The 26,335-nt window shown below is 35.9% G+C and overlaps 1 protein-coding gene across 1 annotated transcript in view; it reads right to left on the reverse strand.

The window, feature by feature from the left end:
• LEKR1 (leucine, glutamate and lysine rich 1) overlaps window positions 1–26,335 on the reverse strand; it is a 175,705-nt gene that overhangs the window by 25,313 nt on the left and 124,057 nt on the right. Inside the window, exons 7-9 of the mRNA XM_069473050.1 lie at window positions 25,769–25,846; window positions 25,248–25,451; window positions 5,895–5,988 (exon numbers count right to left, since the gene is read on the reverse strand). Coding sequence (XP_069329151.1) covers window positions 5,895–5,988; window positions 25,248–25,451; window positions 25,769–25,846 — 376 coding nt within the window. The remainder of the gene's footprint in view (window positions 1–5,894; window positions 5,989–25,247; window positions 25,452–25,768; window positions 25,847–26,335) is intronic.

Consider the following 26,335-nt stretch of genomic DNA (forward strand, 5'->3'; position numbering starts at 1 on the left):
TGGCATTCCTTTGTGTAGATCCATATTTCTGTCTGGTATACTTTTCCTTCTGACTAAAGGACTTCTTTTAACATCTTATAGTGTTGGTAATTTTTTTTCCAGCTTTTCCTGAAAAAAGTCTTCGTTTTACCCTCATTTTTAAAGGATACTTTCAATTGGTACGGAGGTCAACAGGTTTCTGCCTCACCCCAGCCCTCTTCTTCTAGTATAATACTTTCAGTCTTACTATCTTCTTGCTTGCATTGTTTCTTATAAAAAATTTGCTGTCATTATTATCTTTTTTTTTTTTTATTTTTTTTTGTCATTATTATCTTTGTTCCTCCATTTCATATATACTTTTTTCGTCTGGTTGCTTTTAAAATTTTCTTTTTATTACTGTTTTTGAACAACTGGATTTTAATGTTCCTTGGTGTGTTTGTTTGTTTGTTGTTTTTTTTTTTTGAGACAGAGTCTCGCTCTGTTGCCCGGGCTAGAGTGAGTGCCGTGGCGTCAGCCTAGCTCACAGCAACCTCAAACACCTGGGCTTAAGCGATCCTCCTGCCCAGCCTCCCAAATAGCTAGGACTACAGGCATGCGCCACCATGCCCGGCTAATTTTTTCTATATATATTTTTAGTTGTCCATATAATTTCTTTCTATTTTTAGTAGAGACGGGGTCTCACTCTTGCTCAGGCTGGTCTCAAACTCCTGACCTTGAGCAATCCACCCGCCTCGGCCTCCCAGAGAGCTAGGATTACAGGCGTGAGCCACCACGCCCGGCCTCCTTGGTGTGTTTATTTTTGTGGGTTTGCAGTTTGTTGAGCTTCTTGAATCTGTGGGTGTATAGTTTTCATTAAATTTGTAAAATTTTCAGTCACTATTTCTTCAAGTACTTTTTCTGTCCCCTCTTCTCTCCTGTCCCTCAAAAATTTCAATTATACATAAATTAGGTGACTTGAATTTGTCTCACAGCTCACCAATGTTCTTTTTGTTTTGTTTTTTGAGTTTCTTTTCTGTCTTGTTTTACTTGAAAAGTTTTTCTATTGTTGTGTCCTAAATTCTCTAAACTTTTCTTCTGGAGTATCTATTGATTGCCATTTACCCAGTTCAGTGTACTTTTTGTTTTGGTCATTATATTTTTCATCCCTAGAAATCCAGTAATTGGTCTTTTTTATATCTTCCATGTTTCTACTTAACATGGTCATTTTTCTCTTTAGCATTTGGACATATGGAATACACTTATTATACTTGTTTTAAGTTGCTTGCCTGCTAATCCTAACATCTGCACCTTTCTGGGTCAGTTTTTATTCATTGATTTTTCCTTTCACTATGAGTCCTACTTTCCTGTTTCTTTCTATGGATGGTAATTTTTGATTGGATGCTAGACATTGTTAATTTTACTTTGCCAGGTGTTGGATATTTTTATATTCCTATGAATATTTCTTGAGCTCTGTTCTGGAATGCAGTTAAGTTTTTTGAAATCAGCGTGATTATTTTGTCTTCCTCTTAACATTTATTAGGCAGGATCAGATCAGCATTTCATCTAGGGCTAATTATTCCCACCTAATGATGCAAGACCCTTCTGAGTACTCTATCCAGTGCCCTATAAATCATAGGTTTTCCAGTCTGGCTGGTGGAAACATACATTATTACTGCCCTATGTGGGTATTTGATACTCTCCTCTCTAATTCTTTCAGATGGGCCTGGCTTTGGGTAGTTCCCCCACATGTAAGGATTGATCATACACTTATGCAAGGGGACTCTGTAGATCTCCAGTGTTCTTCCTCTGTGCAGCTCTCTCCTGTGAACACTATCCTATGAATTCTAGCTACCTTGATCTCCCTGGACTCTCTGCAAGGTGTCCTCAGCTCAAAAAATCTGCCAAACTTAACCTGGATTCCTGCTCCCTGCAGCATGGCCTGAAATTTCTTTCAAGGCACTAAGCTACAGTAATCATAGGGCTCATCTTGTTTGTCTCTTGTCTCTAAAAATCATTGTTCTTTTTTGTCTGATATCTTGAAACCAGTGTTTTCTGTCTTTTCTCCAGTGTTTTATTTGTTTCAGGTGGGAGAGTAAATGTGGTCCCTGTTACTCCATCTTGGCTAAATGTAGAAGTCTTGGACTTTGTATTTAGATACATGGAAGTTAATTCTCAGCTAATTTCTTGGCTTTATAATTCTCAGATAATTTCCTGGCTTTATAACCTTGGCAAATTACCTAACTTCTTTGAGGCTAATTTTTTTATTGAAATTGGGGATAATAATGTCACAATGATTAAAATTATATTTATGGAAAACACTCAGCACAAAGCTGTCATATAGTAAATACTATAATAATGGAGACTAAAAATTTTTTTAAATTAAAGTGTGTCCTTAATATTCTTTTTAGTCATATATATTATGCATAAATAAAAATTGGTATTTTATAAATAACAACTTCATCTCTGTCAAATTTTGAATTTTACAAGTTATTCTTCTTAATTTTATTAATAGTAAAACACCTTAGAATTATTTGGTCATTTGGCTCTTCCATTTTCAAAAAGAATTTGAGATATTTTTTTGCCTCCCTTCAAAATTGAAATTGACTATTTCTTGAGGTAAACTTTTCTTCCCTGCATTTTTCCTATCAATCCAGTTGCTTCAGCCAGGAAGTATGTATCAAGAGACATTGTATTGAGTTTCAACTTTTGACTCAGAAATTTCACTAATGGAATTAACATTTTTGTTTATTTGTTTAACTATTGGTTTTTAAAAGTTCTATATACTATTTAAAATGAGGTCAACGGTGCAATTCTAAAATGTTCCTAAATGTGGTATCTTGATAGTAACTTAAGAAAATATTTGGTTGGAATTTGTTTATTGTACTAAAAAATGTTAGTCAATAAGTGATGTGAGTTGATTATGTAAGCAATGTGGCTATAGGATATTTTTATTACAAAATTTTAACTGAATAGTAACAACATTGTGCCTTTAAAACCAATTTTAAAGGTTCAGCATGCACATTAATTTTCTTTCTTCACATCAAAGCAATACTTGAAATAAACAAAAATCCATGACAATTAGTAAATATGCAGTTATTTTAAAATGTGCCATCCTTGTTGCATAGCAACTATTGACCCTATTATGTGCTTTTTACATACTCTAAAATAATTAAGCACAGGCACAAATTGCTATTTACTTTTTTCAAATGTTAAAAGCATTTAAGCTATGAAGTTTATTTTAATATGTGTTTTATACATTTGTAAAAGGAACATTTCATTCCTATGCAAAGGCACAGTGACCCAAGAAAGAGATGACAATGTCATATTAGTGACTCTCCTTTCTTATGAGAGGACTTTTAGGGAACTTTTTACTCATAGTCTCAATAGCTAACATAGCCAAGGCATAATTATCATTCCTTGGTTTTACTGCTCTGAATCTTGATTTGCTGCTAGCTAAATGATAACATTTATTAACAAAATCCATGTTCTTTCAACAAAATCAAACATCCATTTATACTATAGAAAATTATACATGCCAAAATACATCTGTGATATCACTAATATATTAGAAAGATACCATGGTCTTAGTAAGAACTTAGAGAATATTACATAGGATTATTTTCACCATAAAATTAACTTAACAGCATAAAGCAAGAACATAAATGCTTTTATATGGTCACCTGCTAATGCTAACTTGTTCTATTCTCCGTGTTATCAACTCAGGGATGGGGTACGGTGAGCATAAGAACTAGAGTGGATCATAAACACAGAGACCGTTTCTCCACTGAAGTATCTCTGAAAACCCCTAGTATGGTGTGAATGTGGAGATGGGAACTTCTACGTGAGAAAAGGCAGGAAAGTTCACTGCATCAGTCCAAGAGAAGGAGTTCAGGAGTTTGAGAAAAGGGAGGGATCTCTGAATCTCTACCTATGTTAATTAAATTAGTGAAATTTCAGAGTCAAAAGATGGGACTCAATATAATGTCTCTTGATACATATGGAAAAACTGCTCTCCAAAAAGGTTCCTTTAATTTCTACTCCCTTTAAGAGTAGATATGAGAGACTATCTCACTAGACCTTCACCACAGTGTTAAAACTATTCTATCAGTTGGATAGGTACAAAAATCCCTCTCATTGTTTTAATGTGTATATTTTGTACTACTAATTAGTTTGACCTTCTTATTTTTGAATTTTTAAACATGGATTGGTAAGGATAGAAGAAGTGAATAAGAGCAGACCAGCCAATAGAGTACACTAGGCTAATAAAAATTAGAAAGAATTAAAGAAGTTGGGCCTTAGAGAAAAAGAAAAGAAAAGGCCTGTGCTACAAAACAAGAGTGAGATACTTATAGCAACTTTATTCCATATTCTCAAATTTTGTTTTTGCCCATATGCAACTACTGTTACAGTGATCATTTCATAGCATGACTGTGTGCCCTGAGGGACAAGGTAAGGGGTATTTATTTTTAGAGGGCTAGTACTGGCTAAATATGGCCATCTGTTTGGAAGACTGGAAATGGAAGCAACAAATTTAGAATTGATCTGAGCCAGCAACAATAACTAAACGGTTTCACTCTGGATGGCAGGGATTCCTGATGGAGATGCTAGTTTGAAGGTGGCCACTGCTTGTTGCTTGAGGTTACAAGTTATGGGGTCTAGTCCTGAAGGAGAAGAATCTGATAATAACCAAACAGGTTGTCAGGAGTTCAGTAAAACAATCTGAATTTCAGCGGCTAGCTCCAATTCCAGAGGAAAACTTAAGACATAATAAGAAAACTAAGGTGGAAAGCCAGGGCTAGGCAAAGAGAGCAGCTGGGGCAGAAAATGAATTGGGAACGCTTTGGCTCAGTATGCAGGATAGGGCCCAGGGATCAATCAATGTATTAGAAGTTTATGGCAGGGAGATGATGGCTGTGCATGGCCTGAGAAGGTAGGGACTAACAATCTTAAAAATATTACTTCTATTATTTAAAATTATGAAAGTAATATATATTCATTGCTGAAACTTTGAAAACTATAGGAAAGTCCAAAGATCAAAATCAATGCAATTTTTTTTTTCATAATCTAGGAACAAAAATGTCTTTGTAAATAATGGCAAGCTAAATCCTTATTCAGTTCACTTTGCCAAAAGTTCATAACTAAATAATTTTAAGTCATTTTCCATTCTCTTTTTATTTTATTTTTTATTTTTATTTTTATTTTATTTATTTATTTTTTTTTTGAGACAGAGTCTCGCTCTGTTGCCCGGGCTAGAGTGCTGTGGCATCAGCCTAGCTCACAGCAACCTCAAACTCCTGGGCTTGAGTGATCCTTCTGCCTCAGCCTCCCGAGTAGCTGGGACTACAGGCATGCACCACCATGCCTGGCTAATTTTTTCTCTATATATATTTTAGTTGTCCATATAATTTCTTTCTATTTTTGTAGAGATGGGGTCTCGCTCTTGCTCAGGCTGGTCTCGAACTCCTGAGCTCAAAGGATCCACCTGCCTTGGCCTCTCAGAGTGCTAGGATTACAGGCGTGAGCCACCACGCCCAGCCTTCCCATTCTCTTATATTATCTGCTTATAATAGAAACAGAGAAGTTGTGAGAATTAATATTTCTCTGCTTTTAGAACATGATCAAATGCAGATTCTGACACTTGATGAGGAAAGAAATGTAAATACTTAAAAGTAAAAATTATGCTCTTCCATGAGAACCAAGGGCTATGTTAATCTTATAAGATTTCAAAATCTGTTCCTACTTTTTTATTTCCCATTATGTTGTCTATTATTTTGGAAAGGACACACATCATAAGCATGTTTGGTCTAGGAAATTCCAGAAGGAATAAAAAATGTGCATAGAAACAAAGAAATCTATGTGGAATAGTCTTCTGGCAAATGGACAGAATTTTAAAAAGCAAATGGGACACATGCTGGCGAAAGCCACACTGCCGTTACCTTCTCCTTCCAGTTATCATCATTCATCAGCTTCTGTCTAAGGGTTTCCTGCAGCTGCTCGATGCTTTTCTGATGTGAAATCAGCATCAATTCCCTGAAAATCATAAACCCGACAAATGAATAAGTAAGACTCACCCCTAACACTACTCCTAAATTGCAGTTCGTGGCTCAGAGAATATTATTTCACAGCTTAGTCTGTTTATTCTCTTTAGCAATATACATATTGCTACTATGTACTATCAATATTTTACTATCAGTGATCCATTCAATATTTTAACTGTTAACAGCAATTTATAAATACTGCATACATGGTAAGTGTTTTCTCAGGCTTAATTTTTGCTTAATAAGTAATAAGTTATTATTTTGCATGAAAGAGTAACAACATATGTAGAGTCTCAAATATAATAAAATGATGAAAGTTGGGTTCAAAAAGTTTATGACTAAATTCTAGCACCAGACATGTTGGGATATGCCATAAAGTCAACACATATTAGCAGTTCCTGAGAAATTTATTTTTCTTTTACTTATCTCAAATATTGATAGCAACAAACCAAATTAAGTAGAAGGTTATGTCAGGGATGTGGCATAGTATAAAACATATTAAAATTAGAAAAGAAAACATAAAGAACACTTTAATATTTTAATCCACATAATAGATGTCAATGTTTAGTTTGTGATCCTCTGGGTAGAAGTAAGAACAGGAGGAAATTCACGAGAAAACTTCACAAGGGCACTGAATTTAAGACTTAGAATAACGCCAGTAGCAGCAAAAACATGCTTGTTGATCAGGGCTGCTTCCCACTCGCATAATCACTGTGACTCTTTTCGTTTTCTATGGAGGGAGTAACTTCTGTATTGCTTATTCCTTCTTCTAATACCTTTGTTTTCCATCATCATTCCTTTCCTTTTAGCTTTGACCCCTTTTCAGACTTGAGACTTTCATTTATAACTAACTGCCTGTTGGGCATCACCACCCTAATGATGCATCAACACCAAAGAGTCCACACATCAAAAACCAAATTCACCATCTCCTGTAATCTTTCCTTTCCTCCTGACTTCTGAAAACCTTCAACAGTGAAAACCTTTGGCTTGAAATCCCTGAGTCATCTCTGATGCTTCCTTCTCCCTGTTCTACCACAACCATTCAATAGCAAGTTTTATATATTCTGCTTCCTTGGTGTCTCTCAAACTAGTTCCTCCTTTCCCACAACAAAAAGCCTTGTTAAGTTTCTTGATTTTATTTCCCACCTAGAGAATTGTAATAGACTCTTAATCTTTTGATCTCTATTCCAGTCTCACTCTTATAATATTATTGAACATTTTTACCATAATGAAAATAGCACCTACATTTCTAGACTAAAAAATTTTAATGACACAAACATAAGAAGACACAGTTGATTTAGTAATCCAGACATGAACATCATTTGAGGAAAATTTATTAGAAAAAACTAAAAACTTCCAGACTTCCCTTTCCAGAAACATAGCTAGCCCTGTAGGTAAGTATAAACAAATATTTTCTGTATAAAATAATACTTTAATTATGTGTAATTAGTGGGACTAACAGAAAGAACTAGAACACTGGACAAAAATGTAGGATTATGTCAGGAGGGTTACTATCAGAGCTCAAGTGTTATTTGTTCCTTTCATTATTTGAAAGGAGTTTAAGATATTAATTTTAGACTCTATTAAATATGCATGGTAAAATTTCAAGAGTAACCACCAAAAGAATAGAAGTAAAATATACTATTAGGCAAAAAATACACTAAGGAAACAAACAGATGTCCAACAATCCTCCCTGCAAAAGACCCAAAGGAGAAAATAATTAGAAAAAGAGGGAGAAATAGAAAGTGTAAAGTAATAATCACAATAATGGTAAATAAACTAAACTCATAAGTTAAGAGAGAAACAGACTTGATTCCAACAAACAAACAAAGAAACTCTAGCTATATGCTTTTTATAAAAGACAGTCCTAAAACATAAGGACATGGAAAGATTGAAAGGAAAAGTTTGGAAACGATATAATAGAGATATGTTAAAGAAAAGGAAGTATGTAACTATGTTAATATCAGCAAGTAGACTTTAAGACAAAAGTCATTATTCAGAGCTGATAATGCTAATAGGTTTAATTTATTCTGAATATTCTAAACTTATATATACCTATTAAATAAAATAGCCTCAAAATATATAAAGCAATACTTGATGTAACTATAAGAAGAAATTGTCAAATCCATATGACAGTGGTAGAATACATCATAGCCTCCTTAGTTATAGGTAAGTCAATTCAGGAGCACCACATAAGGCAGTGGAAGTATAAACTGCATAACTCCAGATTGTTACATAAATGATCTCTTGTAGTTGTGTAATATAGCAACACAGGGGCAAGCAAAGAAATAATTCAGTAAATATATAGAAGATTTAATTTAAGGTTCATATAGATAGACTTAAGGTTCATATAAAGAACCTTGTATAAAATTAGTGGAAAAATACATAATTATTTTCCAGCTCATATGGAGTTGACCACTTACTAGTAAGTTTCAGCAAATTCCATACAATTTATACTAAAAACCAGCATTGTTCAATATAGTAGCCACTAGCCTCATGTAGCTACTGAGCATTTAAAATGCGTCTAGTTCAGGGGTGGGGAACCTGCAGCCTCTTGTGGCCCTCTGGATGCCCACGTGTGGCCCCTCCACTGAATCCAAACTTCACAGAACAAATCCTTTTAAAAATTTTAATTCAGTCAAAAGGCCACACTCAAGGATCCAGAAGGCCACATGTGGCCCCAAGGCTGCAGATCTGCTGTACGTGTAAAATATGTACCAGATTTGAAAATTTAGTACAAAAAAATCAAAAATACTTGTGATAAAGCTTAAGATGATTATATATTTAAATGATGATATTTTGGATATATGGGTTAAATAAAATATATTATTAAATTTGATTTTGCCTGTTTATTTTTAGTCTTTTAATGTGGCAACTAAAAATTTGTTGTAATTTTAAACATACATTTTAAATCACATATGTGATTTACACCTGTGGTCCCATCAGGGTTGATTTCTGAGGGGTGTTGTCCTGGTCCTTTGGCTCCTTGTTTGGAAAAATCGCAAGCAGGGCCAGTGTGACAGAGTGATGACAGACACTTAGCTCTTCCACACAAGCAGCTTTTATTTCAGGCTTTTCAGCGCAGAATAGAAAGCGAAAGTATATTTCCTGAGGGGAAATGGGTCTACCTCTGTGAGTGGAGAAGACACTGGGGTCTTACCACACTTCTACTTTTATGTCTATAGCTTATGATATGCTAAATGGTGAATGGAATATTCATTATTTCTCTGGGAAAAGGGAGGAAAGTTCTTACAGCTAAGGGCCCTCCCCAATTTTATTCTTATAGGGTAACTTCCAGGGGTTGCCATGACATTTGTAAACTGTTGTGGCACTGATGGGTGTGATTTTTACTATGCTAATATATGTTAATGGGGAAAAGGTTATCTTTGGACATGAGCTCCCAGTCTCTGCATATGCTCCTGGCCAGGAAAACTCCCTAACCTCAAGTTCCTGCTGTTGCGGGTTTGGTTCTAAATGCTCATTGGCCTCCTCATTTTTGCTCCCCTCCTCTTTTCCTGTGGTTAGCGCTGCCAACCTGCACCTGTCCCTAACAGTCCCCAACCCCAGGGCCATGGACCAGTATTAGGACTGGGTCCCAGAGCTCCACCAATACCCTCCTATCTCTCCACCCCTCACCCCCTCAGCCATGGAAAAATTAAAATTGTCTTCCATTACACCTGTCCCTGGTGCCAAAAATGTTGGGAACCACTGAGAACAGCACTATTATAATCTGTATTCTGTGAAAACAAAGAAATGTCAGTAACAAAAGATAAATAAAATATCTCCATATATTTGAAGATTATTAAAAATGTATTTCTGAATAACTCATGGGTGCAAATAAAAAATCACAATTGGTATTTAAATATACTTAGAACTGAACAAAAATGAAATTGTTACATGTCAAAACTTATGGAATAAAGCTAAAACCAAATGGATAAACTGTGGTATTCCTTAGAACACAGTACAGATTAAAAAAACCAATAATCCTCAGCTACATGCAACTTCATGAACAAATCCCAGGAACAAAATATTGAGCACAAAGAACAAATCACAGAATAATACATACAGTGTGATTTTATTTCTATGATGATAAAATATATGTAAAATCTAATATTGTATTTTTTGGAATACAAACATACTTGGTAAAATTATAAAGAGAAGTAAGGGCACAACACGTTCTCTGTAGGTTTCTGTAGATGCTCTTTAACAGTTTGAGGAAGTTCCCTTCTATTCCTAGTTTGCTGAGAATCACAAAATGCAGGCTGGTGGTTATCTCTGGGGAAGGAGAGAATGGGATGGAATTGGGGAGAAGCAGAAAGGATGTTCAAAGCTAATGATAAGGTTATTTTGCCTAAACTTAGTAGGTGATACACGGAAGTTCATTGTATTGTAGTTCTTTATACCTATATAAACCTTCTGTGGTGTATCTACTCAATATTTATAAAAACAATTATTGATAAAGGCTGAGAATAGAGTAGAATGGGTATATGGAGGAAAGAGAATTCAAGGTAAAAACCAAGGTGAAGAAATGGGCAGGTGAGTAGTCGATCTTTCTCCTGCATGGTGGGGTTTACTGTCCTCTATGGATAAGACAGTGTCATTCGCTTGTATTGCTTGATACAGAAATGAATTAAGAAGGCAGAGCCACTGTCCAAATTGTGCTCAAAACCCAGCAAATGTGAAATGGAGATTTATCTTTTAAAGTGCAAGGCAGACTCATCAGGTTCTGATGTGTGCAGAGCAGTCTCTAGGCTGGAGAAGAGGAAGTGAAACAAAAGGAATAAAGAATGAGGACAGCAGACATGGGATTATATTAAAATCTTTACTTGTGGCTTTCTTCCAAATATCTGGCTGCTCTTATCTCCTTTGCAGACTCATGTTCCTCCAATGCATGCTGCTGACAACTCCTAAAGTTTATCTCTAGTTCAGATCTGTTCTCTGATTATCTGACTCATGTACCCAACTCTCCACTGACTGTTCTACTTTATTTCTACATCTCAAATTTAACATCTGCAATCTCAGTGTTTTACAATATCAAAGTTTATTTTTTTGTGCATATTATGTGTCACTTACTGCTCTACTCCACGTTTTGTTACAGGATGTATCCCAGGGAGCAGCTCTTAACGTGGGAATGCTGTTTTTGTGGCAGACAGAAAAGAAAAATTGCTAAAACATAGGATCTCTTAAAGCTTAGAATTGATGTATATCACTTCTCTCACATTTCAATGGCAAGAACAAGTCAAATGGCCAAGTCTGAGAGTAGTCAGGTGTAGAAAGTATAGTCCTCTAACTGGGAGTTGCACTAGAAGTCATCTGGCTGGCACCAGTGGATTCCATCACAACTCTGAAATCCCATAAGAAGTCTACCTTGAAGGTGGGGAACATTCCTTGCCTGGACTATGGTTCTTTCTCCTGGGAGTAAGTTCTCAGTTCAGTTTTTGCCGTAACTGCTAGCTTTCCTCTCTGAGACGTGCTTCTTTTTCATTATCCAGCTTGGTCACATCCGAAGGGACCATTAGAGATTTTGCCCTGATGGGAAACAAGCAATGTTCTCAACTTCCTTTGGATCTGTAAAAGATGGTGGTGGTGGTGGTGGGAGGTGCTCCTTTGTAATCCTCCACTCCTACCCCCTCTCACCTCCAGGCAATCAGCGGTTTAGTTTGTGTCACTATAGATTAGTTTGCATTTTCAGAGTATAACTATATATGAAATCATACAGTATATTCTTTTTTTGTCTGTCATCTTTTACTCAGCATAATTAATTTTAGATTCATCCATGTTGTGTGTACCTTGTATCAATAGTTCATTCATTTTTTATTTCAAAATATTAAGGGGCTACGAATGTTTTAGGTTACATGGATAGTTCATTCACTTTTATTCCTGTGTAGTATTCCATTGTATGAATGTATTATAATTTTTTAAAAATTTGCCAATACAGAAATGGACAGATATACTATAATTTTTCATCCATTCACCTGTTGATGAACATTAGGATGTTGCACAGATTTTGGCTATTATAAATGAAGTTGCTATCAATATCTGCATACAAGTATTTGTAGGGATGTATGCTTTCATATCTCTTGGGTATATATGTAGGAATGAAATGACTGAGTAACAAGGTAGGTATATATTTAACTTTTTAAGAAACTTCAAACTGTTTTCCAAAGAAGTTTTACATTCCCATCAGCAGGGTATGAGAACTTCAGTTCCTCCATATCTTTGTCAACACTTTATATTTTCAGGCTTTTTAATTTTAGACATCCTAAAAGTATGTATCTCATTGTAGTTTTAATTTGCATTCCCCTAATGACTAATGATATTAAATATCTTTTGTGGTGCTTATTGGCCATCTATTTTGTATATCTTTTTTTGGTGAAGTGTCTATTCAAATCTTTTGTTAATTTTTATTAGAATGTTTATGTTCATATAACTGAGTTTCTAAAGTCCTTTATATATTCTGGAAACAAATACTTTTTTACATATATCCTTTGTAAATATAACATTTCAGTCTTTTCTTTATCTCAACAGTGTCTTTTGAAGAACAAAGGAACACAATTTTAATTTTGATGAAGTAATAATTTATCAGTTTTTCAAAATAGATTGTGCTTTTGGTGTTGACTCTAAGAAATCTTTGCCTAACCCAAGGTCACAAAGATTTTCTTCTATATTTTCTTCTAGAGGCTTTATGGTTTTAGGCTTGATATTTAGATCTATGACATATTCTGAGTTAATTTTTTTTTTTTTTGAGACAGAGTCTCACTCTGTTGCCCCGGGCTAGAGTGCCGTGGTGTCAGCCTAGCTCACAGCAACCTCAAACTCCTGGGCTTAAGTGATCCTACTGCTTCAGCCTCCCGAGTGGCTGGGACTACAGGCATGTGCCACCATGCCCAGCTAATTTTTTCTATATATATTTTTAGTTGGCCAGATAATTTCTTTCTATTTTTAGTAGAGACGGGGTCTCACTCTTGCTCAGGCTGGTCTCGAACTCCTGACCTCGAGCGATCCACCCGCCTCGGCCTCCCAGAGTGCTAGGATTACAGGCGTGAGCCACCACGCCCGGCCCTGAGTTAATTTTTGTATATATTTCAAAGTATGAATCATAGTTCATTTTTTTGCATATGGATATCAATTGTTCCAGTACCATTGGTTAAAAAAAACCCAAACTATTCTTTCTCTAATGAATTGGTTTGGCACCCATGTAGAAAATCAATTGATCATGTATGTTTATTTCTGGATTCTCTATTCTGTTCTATTGATCTTTTTGTCTATGTTGATCCTAGTATCATACTGTCTGCATTATTTGTAGCTTTATAATAGGTCTTGAAGTCAGGTAATAATGTTGCTCTTTTGACTATTTAAATGTTTTTTCAAAGTTGTTTTGGTTATTCTAGTTCCTTTGCATTTATTAATACATAGAAATTTTAGAATTAGCTTGTTATTTTCTAAAAAAGTCTATTGAAATGAATCTATAATTAACTTGGGCATAATTGTTATTTTAGTAACAGTGAGTCTTCTGTTCCATGACCATGTATATCTGTTCATGTATTTAGGTCTTCTTTTGTTTCTCTTAGCAAATGTTTTGTAGTTTTCAGTGTATAAGTCTTGCACATTTTTGTAAGATCCATCCCTAGATATTTCTTGCTTTTTGAAATATTTTTGTAAATATTGCTTTTTAATTTCAATTTTTAATTGTTCTTTGCAAATATATAGAAATTAATTTCACTTTTGTTCTTGCAGAGACACTCTGGCTGGTGTTTTTTCTCGTCCACCATCCTAACTTGACTTGTGAATATTGATCTTATATCCTGCAACCTTGTTAAACTTTGTTAAACTTATTAGTTCTAGTAACTTCTTTTGTAGATTCCATAGGATTTTCTACGTTAGCAAATATGACGTCTGTGAATAAAGACAGTGTTATCTTTTCCTTTCTAATTGAATGACATTTCTTTCTCCTTTTTTTCCTCTCTCTCTCACTCTCTCTCTCTCTCTTTCTTTCTTTCAGACAGGGTCTCACTTTATTGCCTGGGGTAAAGTAGTGCAGTGGCATCATCATAACTCACTGCAACCTCAAACTCCTGGGCTCAAGTGATCCTCCTGCCTCAGCCTCCCAAGTAGCTGGGACTACAGGTGTGTGCCACCATGCCCAGCTAAATTTTTTCAGTTTTTTGTAGAGATGGGGTCTTGCTGTGTTGCTCAGGCTGGTCTTAAACTCCTGGCCTCAAGCAATCCTCCCACCAAGGTCCTCTAAAAGTGCTAGGATTATAGGCTTGGGCCACCACACCTGGCCATATTTTTCTTGCCTGATTGTACTGTACATTTCAGCACTTGTTGAATAGAAGTGTTGACAGTGGATATTCTTTTCTTGATCCTAATCTTAGGAGGAAAACATTTAGTCTTTCATATTAAGTATGATGTTATCTGTAGGTTTTTGTAGATGCCTTATCAATTTGAAGAAGTTCCCCTCCATTCCAATTTTGCCGATTTTTAAAAAAATCAGTAATGGATGATATATTTTGTCAAATGCAGGTAAACTTGATCAAGATAAGGAGCAGTGGAAATAAAGTAGCACTTCACTTGGTTTTCAAAATGCCAAGATCACAGAACGAATGTGGCTGGCCATGTGCTTGTTAGAAGTGGCCAGAGAGCAGAGTCCTGCCGGGCAATTGATCCACTTAATTTCTTAAAGTAGATTTTCTATTTGAAAAGAGATCTTACTGTTTATAAAATTCCAATGAGCATTTCCAGATGGTGACTGTGAATACATTTCCAGTTACTTATACTATAAAGTAGATGGTACTGAATATTTGAGGAGCTTGAATTTCAGTCTCCCTGGAGATAGTTATAATTCTGATACTATGAAAAGTAGAATCTCTTCCATATGCATTCCTCTGATGCACCCAGTACAAGGTGCCCGTTATATGCATCCTTTTATCATACAACAAAAACTTTAAAAGTCTAGCAGATTATAGCAGCTAAAATATGGTAGGCTAGGGTTCAAATAATGTTAATTAAGTGATGATTATTCACTGAGTTTTCAAGAAATTATGAAGTTCTTTATGACATTTACACAAAGTATAAGGTGTTCTGAGTAAATTGTTATACAAATATGAATTTGCATCTGTGGTGGTAATTTCCCTTGAATATTATTGTTACAGGAATGAGAAAGACTTTTATACTTCTTTGATTCCTTGCTGAGCCTCTGTTACTGACTCTGAGAAATCTTCAGTGAGACTCTTTAAAGGCATAAGGCAGAAAGAATAATTATACATGATGTTATAAGCACTCATTGTCCTTGATTAGAATGGAATGGGCAGTGTGTAACGTATACAGAGGTGATTATATGTCTGAAAAAAATAATCCTGATTTCAAAAATAAAAACCATGCTTACACAGTACACCCATGGAAGGGTTTGCACATTGTTCAAGATTACAAAACCATCTTAAGACATTGATAAAGACAAAGCAATCTTGTGTTGAAAGAAACTATAAAGGACCAACTCTAACTCTAGTGGAACTTTTTGCTAGAAATCTACATAAATTATGAGAAATAAAAGCCTAATGATAAAGGCATAGTCCATACTTTTCCATGTTATAAAAAGCTGAAAATGTGTAGCTGTTTAGGTATTCAGCTTCCCCTTCAGAACAAGTTCTAGAGATGCTGATGCTTTAGAATTACAGCAAACAACAGATTTAGGTCCTAAATTTGGATTTTACTAAGAATTTAATAAAGAATATTATCACTAGAATCCAGGAATTCACACTGTACTCCCAGATCTGATTTTTGGTAAGTCAGAAGCTTTCTGGGCCTGAGAGAAAAACAGGAGTTTCCCAGTTTTAAATCCTATGATCATTGTTCAATTGGAATTAAATTAATTCCCATCCATTCATTCAGCAAATATTTATTAGGTGTTTACTGTGTGTCAGGAACTGTTTTAATCTATGGGGATACAGTGGTTCTTGCCATTCCTTAGAAATATGTTGCTACAAGTCCCTCATTTTTAGAAGAAATGAAGACCTGAGTGGTAAGTGACTATCTAAGGTGACATGATTCACAAGTGACAAAACTAGCTCAAGCTTATGCCACCCCAGGGCTCTCTGCACTATATCATGCTGCCTTTGCTTTGCATATCTCAGAGGGAGGTGTGACTATCTGTGACATCCTACCTTTCAATTTCATCAAATATTTTTTGAAAATAACATTTTTGGAATTGGCCCAATAAGCAAATTAGGACTTAATAACAATTAAGAGTATTTATTTTTAAAAATTTAACTATTACATTCTTAGACCAAAAAGAAAATGAGAATCTAATTTCTTATATACACGCAAATCTAGATTCCCTTAATTGTAGTTAAAAACGTAACTGCAAATAAATGTCAAACCATAATGCCAAAACGACAGCTTTATATTCTGTTTCACAAGTTGTTCTTTTAGAGACGTCTTCACATTGTCAATCAAAGAGATAATTTTGATTTTGCCACAACTCCTGCCTCCATTAAAAGCAATAAGTGTGTGGTATCATAAGAAGTTTGGCAAGCTCTTGTTCTAAGAGCTGTTGATGGATAGGAAATTAGAGAAAAAGGTGAGTCTTGGGAAAAAACCCTGAGAAGTTTTATTATTTGACAATATTACTTAGAACACTTCCTTTCATAATGTTTTAAACTAATAGGATAGCATCCAAATTGAATCACTCCAAGGGTTAATCTTCACAATTGCTGAGTAAAGCAAATAATATTGAATTCAACAGATGTTTAATTAAACATGGCCAGTGCAAGGTATAAATATTAATAAGCTATGACACTTTAAGGGGTTAGCAACCTAAAGAAAGAGAGGGAACTAATACTTTCCCAGCATCTACAGCCTAGCAGGTATAATACTAGGTGCCTTAATATTCACAGAAGATAGCTATTATTAATATGCCCATTTTACAGATAAAGAGAAGAAGCCTTAAAGTGGTTAAATTGCCCAAGCTTGACACTGGTCAAGTTAGGATTTAAATTTATGTTTGCCGAACTCTAAAGTCCATTCTTTTTATATTAAACCACACTACCACAAGATAACATAACTCTTGCATTGCTTCTGAATCCTTCTTTTAATCTAATACTAGACATACCTAATCACTTCTCATTGCTTCTAGCCCTTATGAAAATATGACAAGCCTCACTGAAGTAATTAAACACCAAGCTTTCCTTCTTTTAGAATGTGGTTGTGAAATGTTTTTATTCTATTTTCAGTCTAAAGATGTAACATACTTTTGATTTTGCCAAGGCACTAGAGAGCAGCGGACACCATCTCATATTTACTGAGTGAATAACAAAATCCTGAGGGGGTGAGGGTGGGCAATAAATTGAGAGGAGGGGAGAGGGGACAGAAAGGGGACACTGCTTTTTGCAGGGCTGAGTCCCCTGAAGACTCAGTGTTACAACATGGTTGAGAAAGAGAAGTCATACTGAGAGAAGATGACAAAACTCAGCCCTTCAAGACAAATACTGAGAGAATTGTGCAAACTGTAGGGAAGGGAACATGAGTTACAAGGTCAGACACAACACAGCTCGATTTCTCTCTTTGCCAATTGTGTGACCTTGGGCAAGAAATTTAGCCTCGGTTAACCTTAGTGTCCTCATATGTAAACTGTGGAAAATGGCACCTGCTTCACAGGAGAGGGCCATATCACTGCTAGCCAGTACCTTTGTGCAAATTTGAAAATGGCTTCCCCTCTGGGATGGTGAGTTAGGAAAAGTGTCCCTTCTGTCTGGGTGCAGACCTATGGACACAAGGCTTGGTAAGGAGGGATAGCAAACTTATGCAAGAAAAATGAACCCCTTCCTCTGGCAAGTGGCTAGGAGAGCAGAGCCCAAGCTGGTTTCTAGCCCCCTTAGCCCTTACACTGAGCCCCACACAAGGGTGCACAGCATCCTGCACAGCGTGATGTGAAGACAAGATAATGTCCACAGAAGCATTTAGAGGGCTTCTCGCTGCGAAATCTATGGATTGTGTGTGAGAGACCTTGAGAGTGACAAAGGGGAAGGGCAAAGAGAGAAAAAGAGAGAGAGGGAGGGATGAGAAAGAAGGAGGAAGAGAGAAAAATGAGAAAGCAGTTATGTTAAATCACGGGGTCCTGTCATGTATTGGAAAACAGGAAACTCTATGAACCTCCTGAAATCATTTGCTAGATTTCATGTGTATTTCTCTGGGGTGAGGAGTCATAGCTTTCAAGTTAAAAAAATGACAGAGAAAGCAGAAGACAGAAAAAAAGTTAATGTAATGCAGATGGGGGTGGGGGACAGAGAGCAATTAAGTAAACTATAAGATAGAGAAATGAGACACAAAAAGATACAGACATATATTATTTAGCTCACAGAATAATTTACACATAAGCAACTTGTACCTAACTTTAATTACAACTAAGCTTTTCCTCTAACAATGCTCTCCACTATTCCCATCATGTTATGGGAAAATAGATCAAAGCAAGTATTTTTCTACATTTTTTTCCTTGGAATTTACCAAGATAGGGAAAATACAGCATTTGAGAATGCAAAGGGTATGATAAATACTGTATGTTATATAATTATAAATACTGTATGTTCCGACTATATGGTTGTAGGCCACATGCCAGTGCATAAGTGAATTTCTCCAAGTGCTATATGTAGGCAGCCTTCAAGCTTAAACACATATGTCCTTATAAAACATATTTGTAAGTTTGTTATAGGAAATTTAGAACATATTTTAACCATAGAAATAGTTTCCCATAAAAATGGAATTAGGTGTCCACGCCAGCCCACAGAGCACTATTTAACCCAGAGTTTGCCTGAAATGATGTCGTGCATTCATGGTTCTGGGTGGAGGTCTGGCCCTGGCCACAGAGACCTTGTGTATCTCAGGGGGATGGGAGCTGAGGGCTGTCTTTACACAGAATTAAATAAATACTTTTCTCTGGCATCATCCCTATGCCTTGCTGCATTCCTCCCCATCCACAAAGGAGGCCTCTCTCATCAGTCCCAATATTTCTGTGACCAGCTGGCCAGATCATCTTCACCTACAGAATTCCATAATCCAAAAACACCTAGTTCTCTTCCTTTCATTGAAGGCTCTTCTAACTAGTGCTTCCTCAGCTGAGTGTGGGGGAGAAAGCAGTGCATAATTAAATAGATTTGTACTAAAGGATGAACGATTTCCTAGTCACTTAACTCCCTTCCTGCTCCAAATTCAGGAGTTCTGCCAGTTTTTTTTTCTGGGGTCAGTTTTGGTTATTTACATCTTCTTCTCCTCTTCTGAAACTACATAGTCTATGAATTGCATATTTTATGACTTCAGCAAGGGCTCTGCTGTCCACAGAGCTCTGGGAGGAGGGCTAGTATGTATCTAAGACTGCCTGGATTTATAAAAGCACACACAATCACTGGGTGTGAGTTGGGCTCTGGCCTCTGGTGAGCACATCTGGCAGCCTGGCTGGTTGTACTGAGGTCATTAAATATGAAATGTTCTATTTCAAATCAAAAGTGTAGTTTATTATGCCTCAAACAAGGAACAGTACAATTAATCATAGTATGCGTCTAAACAATTGACACAGTTTTGCCATCTTAACAGTTGCTTGTTTATGCCAACAGTGAAGAAGCCCAGAGAGCGAGTGGCGATGACATCATTAAAGGTGTTTTCCACAGCTTGCTGGGAATTAAATATTCTTCCTTGCAAGAAGTGGCCCAAAGCCTGGAAGAACTGGTAGTCAGTTGGTGCAAGGTCTGGTGAATATGGCGGATGACAGAGAGTTTTCAAGTCCAGCTGCTATAGTTTGAGCAGCATTGTTCATGAGACATGTGGTCGAATGTTGTCTTGCAAGGCCTGTCTCTATTGAGCAATCTTGGCTGCTTAATCCCAAGCATCCTCATCATTTCATCCAAGTGTTTGCAGTAGCTATCTGCTGTTATTGATTGATTAGGTTTCATGAAGCTGTAGTGGATAATACCAGCACTGGAAGACCAAACAGACACCATTAGCTGTTTTGGATGAATATTCAGTTTTGGACCTTGTTTCAGCACTTTGTCTTTACCCAGCCATTGTGCTGAACGCTTGCGATTGTCAAAAAGAATCCATTTTTCATCACATGTAACAATATGGTGCAGAAATGGTTTGCCTTTATATCATGACAGCAAAGAAAGGCAAGCTTCGAGACCATTTCTCTTCTGACACCTGTTTAATTCATGCAGTACACATCTGTCCAGCTTCCTTACCTTGCCCATTTGTTTCAAATGGTCCAATATTGTTGGAATAGTAATGTCAAAGCTTGCTGCTAATTCACATGTAGGTTGAGATGGATTCGGTTCCACTACACTTTTCAGCTCATCATTATCCACCTTGGTCTCAGGACCCCTACGTGGCTCATTTTCAAGACTGAAATCACCAGAACTTCTCAAACCATCGATGTACTGTATGTTCATTAGCCACATCCTTCCCAAACACTTCAGTGATATTTCCAGCTGTCTGTGCTCCACTGGTTCCACGATGGCACTCATATTAAAAAATAACATGAATTTTTGACTCATCCATGGTTTCACAAAAATTTCTCTTAAAAAAAATGTGAAAGATAATCACAAGCCAAAACATGCATTTGCAAGATTGAGGCTATACCTTACCTTCACAATAAACATAAAACAAGAAGTGTCAAAGTGAAATGTCAGAGATATCAACCGTCAAACTTAGCACTTAAGGAAATAGGACAATTCATACTTAATCACCTTTTAATACTTCCATGGCAGTTGTTTGGAACCTTGCTGTGTAGCAGATTTCCGGGCACCACCTGGACCTACTGAATCAGAATCTCCTCGGGTATCATCAAGTATCTCTATATTAAAAGTGCCCTGAGCCCCACTTCTTCTTTTGGAGGGACTTTCATATTTCTAACTGCTTAAGGAAACCTCTATCTAAACTAAGGTACCATTGGTGTTTCAAATCAAAGTTCAAGAGCAAACTCGCTCAGCTGGGAGACAGTATTAGATTACTAAAGGAGAGAAAGTGACCAGAGAAAGTCAAGTACAAGTGTGAATTTTAGGGAAAGTCTGTTGTCAGATGATTACAGGAGAAAAGGGGAAAGTACCAAACCAGAGATAGGAAAGGGGCAGAATAACAGGTTACTCTGGAGCTAAAAGAAGACCATTTCAAGGCAAGTTTGAGTAGTAATGTCAAAAGCTTCCTCAAAGGTCATTTGTTCTTCAGGGTGTCTTTTTAACTCTTAGGCTTACCAGGGAAAAGCTCTGGCTCTTTTGCTACCATCCACTTAATACAGACACTTAAGTAACTTAAGAGAAACTAGCAGGAGGTGGGAGCTGGAGATCCTTATTTTTCTCATTTCTCTTAGATTTGACTATATATAAAATCCTTTATCAAAACAGCAAATGTCCTGACTTACCCCTATCACCAATATCTTCTCCACCCAGCTGCCAGAATGATCTTTCTATAGTGTCATTTCTCTGCTTAAATTCCTTCAATGGTTTCTTTTTGTTGCACTGAAAATAACACCCACATTCCCAAAGGCCTGTGATGTCCTGCATGATTGGCCCCTGCCTGCTTCACTCACACCAGTTATACTGCCTTCCTGTCAATTCCTAGAACTCACCAAGCTTGTTCTTTGCTTATAAAGCTCTTCCCTGGCTCTTGGCCTGGTAACTTCTTGTCTTCCTTTGTATATTATCTTAGAAGTCACTTTTATGACAATCCTATCCAAAGCAGGCACCCCTTCTATCAGCCTCCACTACAATCCCCCTTCACTTACTCTATATCCATTATCATAATCTATAATTATTCTAGTCAGTTCTCTACTGTTTGTCTCTCCCATTAGAATATAAGCTTCATGAGGAAAGGGATGTTTCAGATTCACTGTTGTATCTCCAGGTTACGTAGTACCTGGTATGTAATAAATGATCAACATATAATTCACTGATTGGCTTGAATTACCCTAAAGCAAATGATTCACTCACTCAACAAATATTTATCGAGTGGATACATATACCAGACTCTGGGGATACAGTTAGAGGACAAGGCAGCAAAATCTGAGAAGAGTCTAGAACAAAGAAAAAGTACAATGCTTATGCCTAGGAGTAACCCTATGATTATATGATAACTTACTGGTCCACAAGTACATTTTTATTTTTATTATGTGATAGACGTCATGTCAATAAACTTAGTGCCACCAAATGACTAAGTAATATCATGTTCGATTCTGCATGGACTAAAGCAGAGAAGGAACAAGGGGGCAAGGACACAAGCAAAATAAAGAAGGGAAAGGAAGAGTAGTAGGTAGTTCAGTAATGTTGCTATTCTCTGAAAGTTGATAGAAATTGTCCTTCTCATTCAATACTTATAACAAACATAAGATTATAATCATAGTATTTTTTAAAACATGGCAAAACATATGTACATTCAAGTGAGTGTCCTATTTCACAGCAATCCTCCAAGAAAGCTCTATATTTATCTACTGATATTACTACTCCTCAAAACATTCATAAAAATTCCTTTCTCAAATTACAGCCAGAGATAATTTATTAAGCATAGGGAAAAAAAGAAAATGTTTTACTTTACTTTTGATCCTAAATGGTATTTCCCAGATTGATTTCCCATCCTATTCCATGGGCTTTCTTTCACTGGACCTATTTGAGATTATTTCAAATATCAAATTTATTCTTAAAGAATAAAGATCTATCATACTGATGATAATCTAAAACATGTATACTTCAGCCAATCCTCTGAGAAGAGTTCTGGAAACATTTGAACAAAGACAAGAACTTCTCAATGACTACAGTGAAGGAACAAGTCAGGACATTTGCTGTTTTGATAAAGGATTTTATATAGTCAAATCTAAGAGAAATGAGAAAAATAAGAATCTCCAGCTCCCACCTCCTGCTAGTTTCTCTTAGGTTACTTAAATGTCTGTATTAAACCTAATTAAGATGGCATCATTGGAAATGGTGTATTACAGATAATATAGAATGATATAGATAACCAAAGTTCTAAACCAAAGACTTAAAAAAAATTATTTATTTCATGGTATCTTTTTGAATATATATGATTTGGTGCCTTTTATATAGAATATATTACAGATTTTAATCTTTCTGACTATATATGTCTGCATATATAGTTTTTTTCTTTGTTTATATATGCTCAATTTTTCAGCTGTTATTCCTGTTTTCACGAATAAGCCTGGGTCTTGTAATTTTTCTTGGTTATAAAATTGCTACTTCTAATATGCTATAGCTGATGACTACATAATCATGAAATGGCAGAGGAGGTGGGATGGAATGAAGAGTCATGTATGTACACCAACTTTGTAAGAAGCAAGTTATTAGTGTTGTCAGATGAAGAAGAAATGGTGGGTGGCAATCAGCTCTGGGGTTGTCCATCTTATTCACAAAGAGCAGTACATGGAAAACCATCCCAAGAAGGATCAGAGAAAACCCTTGTTTCCTTGTGAACTACACAGACCTCCTGCTAACCTGGAGTAGAAACAGATGGGATACCCAGGGCACAGCGATGGTAAGAAAGAGTTCTGAGACAATGAACCTAATTCTAAGCTAACTGCTACTCACTCCCTTGGCCCCACTCCCAGACTATTCCTAAGCAAATACTTGCCTGTATAAAGCACTAAAAAAAGATTTTAAATCTTCTAAATTATATTCATAAAAAAATTAATAAAATAAAAATTAACTAAAAGATAAAAATGATAGGAAGAATGAAAAACAAATAGTCTATCATGTGCCTTCTGTATACAGAAAATAATACAAAACAAAAATTCCTGCTCTAATGGAACTTATGTTCTCATGGACTATAGTAATTACATCAATAAATGTAAGTGGAATAATCTTTTATATGAAAGACTCAGATTTTTAAAACCAACAAAACAAAAAAACCAAAATTTGTGCTATATACTAGATATGCATTTAAAGCAAAATGATTCAGAAAGAATGAGCAAAGATACAGTAGGCAATGAAAACAAAAAGAAAGAAAGCAGGGTTGAGATATTAATCACAGATAAGGTTAAAGACAAATTAACTGAACAAAAATATTTTGGAAGGTGGGACCAATATGCTTCTTAGTATCCTTGATACCACCTAAGGATGTGTCTTTACTTGTGATAAGCCCTCAATGAGATGTGCTGACAGATGAGAACAAAGGAAAAGTAGGAGCAAATAAAAGGGAAAAATGTTATAAAAGGACATTTTTCTGTTGGAAAATGATAGAATCCACTAATCACTGACTCAGGTGAAATTTAGTAGCACAATTATCATACCTGATCTGATTTTTTTCTTTTTCTTTTTCTTTTTTTTTTTTTTTGAGACAGAGTCTCATTCTGTTGCCCGGGCTAGAGTGCCGAGGCATCAGCCTAGCTCACAGCAACCTCAAACTCCTGGGCTCAAGTGAACCTCCTGCTTCAGCCTCCCAAGTAGCTGGGACTACAGGCATGCACCACCATGCCCGGCTAATTTTTTCTATATATGTTTAGTTGTCCAGCTAATTTCTTTCTATTTTTTTAGTAGAGACGGGGCCTCGCTCTTGCTCAGGCTGGTCTTGAACTCCTGAGCTCAAACAATCCTCCCCTCTTGGCCTCCCAGAGTGCTAGGATTACAGGCATGAGCTACCGCACCCAGCCTGATTTTTTTTTTTTCAATAAAAATATGACACCAAATGCAACTTGGGTTCCTCTCCTACTTTCACTAATTGTGTGACTTTAAGCAAGTCCTTTAACCAACTTGTGCTTTAGTTTCATTACATGTAAAATGAGGTGGTGGGATGCAATGACCTTGCAGAAGAAATATATCCTTAATCCTATAATTTCACTGTTATTATAATATGCAGAATATTGATGTTTTAAATATAAATGGAATATTGACTTAAACATAAAATATTTTTGTAAAAAACTATTCTTTTTTATTTATTTTTTTATTTTTTGTTTTTCAGCTCATTAAGGGGGTACAAAAGATCAGGCTATATACATTGCCCATTCCTCCCCATCCCCCGAGTCTGAGCTTTAGTTGTGTCCATTCCCTAGACAGTGCACATCACTCTCATCATGTAGGTGTGCACTCCTCCCCTCCCCTCACCCCATTCCCCCCCAGTCAGAACTTCAATCGTGTCCATTCCCCAGGCAGTGCGCATCGCACTCATCAAGTAGGTATACACCCATCCCTTCCACCCAGCCCCAACCTCTGTCCGATACCCAATTGGTGTTAATCCCGGGTTTCCCTAAAAAACTATTCTTGATCGTACCTTTCATTTTTCAGTGTTAAAATCTCTTCCTTTGTCTGATTCAGAAGAGTTTTGGTTATCTTTAGTTCATTTTCTGTAACGTTAATTTTTCTTTTTATGTCTTCTTCTTGCCTTTCTTTCTTAGTTAGCTCTTCCTGTAAAGTTTTATATATTTGTTGACAAGTCATTAAAGAGTCTTCTTTTTCTTTAAGCAGCCTAGTATGCCTGAAAATGAATAGAAAAAAACTCCACTAATGTTCACTAGACATATTTTATATTTATCAAAGATATATAAAAAGATCAATTGAAATTATAGATTGTAACTGTGATTTAAAAAATGAAAGATGATATGAAAATGGGTATTTCTGTAATGCTAAAATTTTCCCATCTAGGCAAAAGCAATAAACAATTACAAGATATTATAAGCTTGAATTAGGGATTGTATATGTAAACAATCAGAAAATAAGAAAAGCTAAGTAATTTTAAATATGGTTTCATATTAAATTGTTAAAAATATGAATTAAAAAATTTGCAATGTATACCGTGACTCAGAAATAATGGATTCGAACTTCAGTTTTCTAAGTTCTCTTTGGTAGTCATCAGCTTCCTTAGATTTATTCCTAAATAATAAAAAAGAGGTTCAAATATATTATTTTAAAATAGTTAAAGTGTTTTTCTATAGCATTATTTTACTCATCTATAGAAAGAATTTCTTAACATCTTCATATTATTATTTGTTTAAAGAAATAAACATTCAGTCCACTTCTATAATGATCAAGTAAGCTCCTATCAAACTGATCTGCATTTAAATAAAAAGTGTAACTTCGGGACAACATTAAAAAATGAAATTAAAAAAAAAAGAGCCTATCTATAGAAGGCATTGAAAAGAGACCAAGAGCAGGGAGATTCTGGAGGGAAGCTGACACACGGAATGAGGTGACAGCATGAGGTCCAGTTTTTTAAAATCATTTTAAACCTGAGGGCAGGCCCTAGTCAGCGCCATGCAGGGGAACTAAAACTCTGGTAGAAGTAGAAAACTCCAGTCTTTCTGGCCTGAAGAACCAGAGGACAGTATTTGTGGCATCCACAGCTGCTAGAAAGTGAAAGAA

This window comes from Eulemur rufifrons, chromosome 7, assembly GCF_041146395.1.
Source record: "Eulemur rufifrons isolate Redbay chromosome 7, OSU_ERuf_1, whole genome shotgun sequence".
NCBI classification, from domain to species: domain Eukaryota; kingdom Metazoa; phylum Chordata; class Mammalia; order Primates; family Lemuridae; genus Eulemur; species Eulemur rufifrons.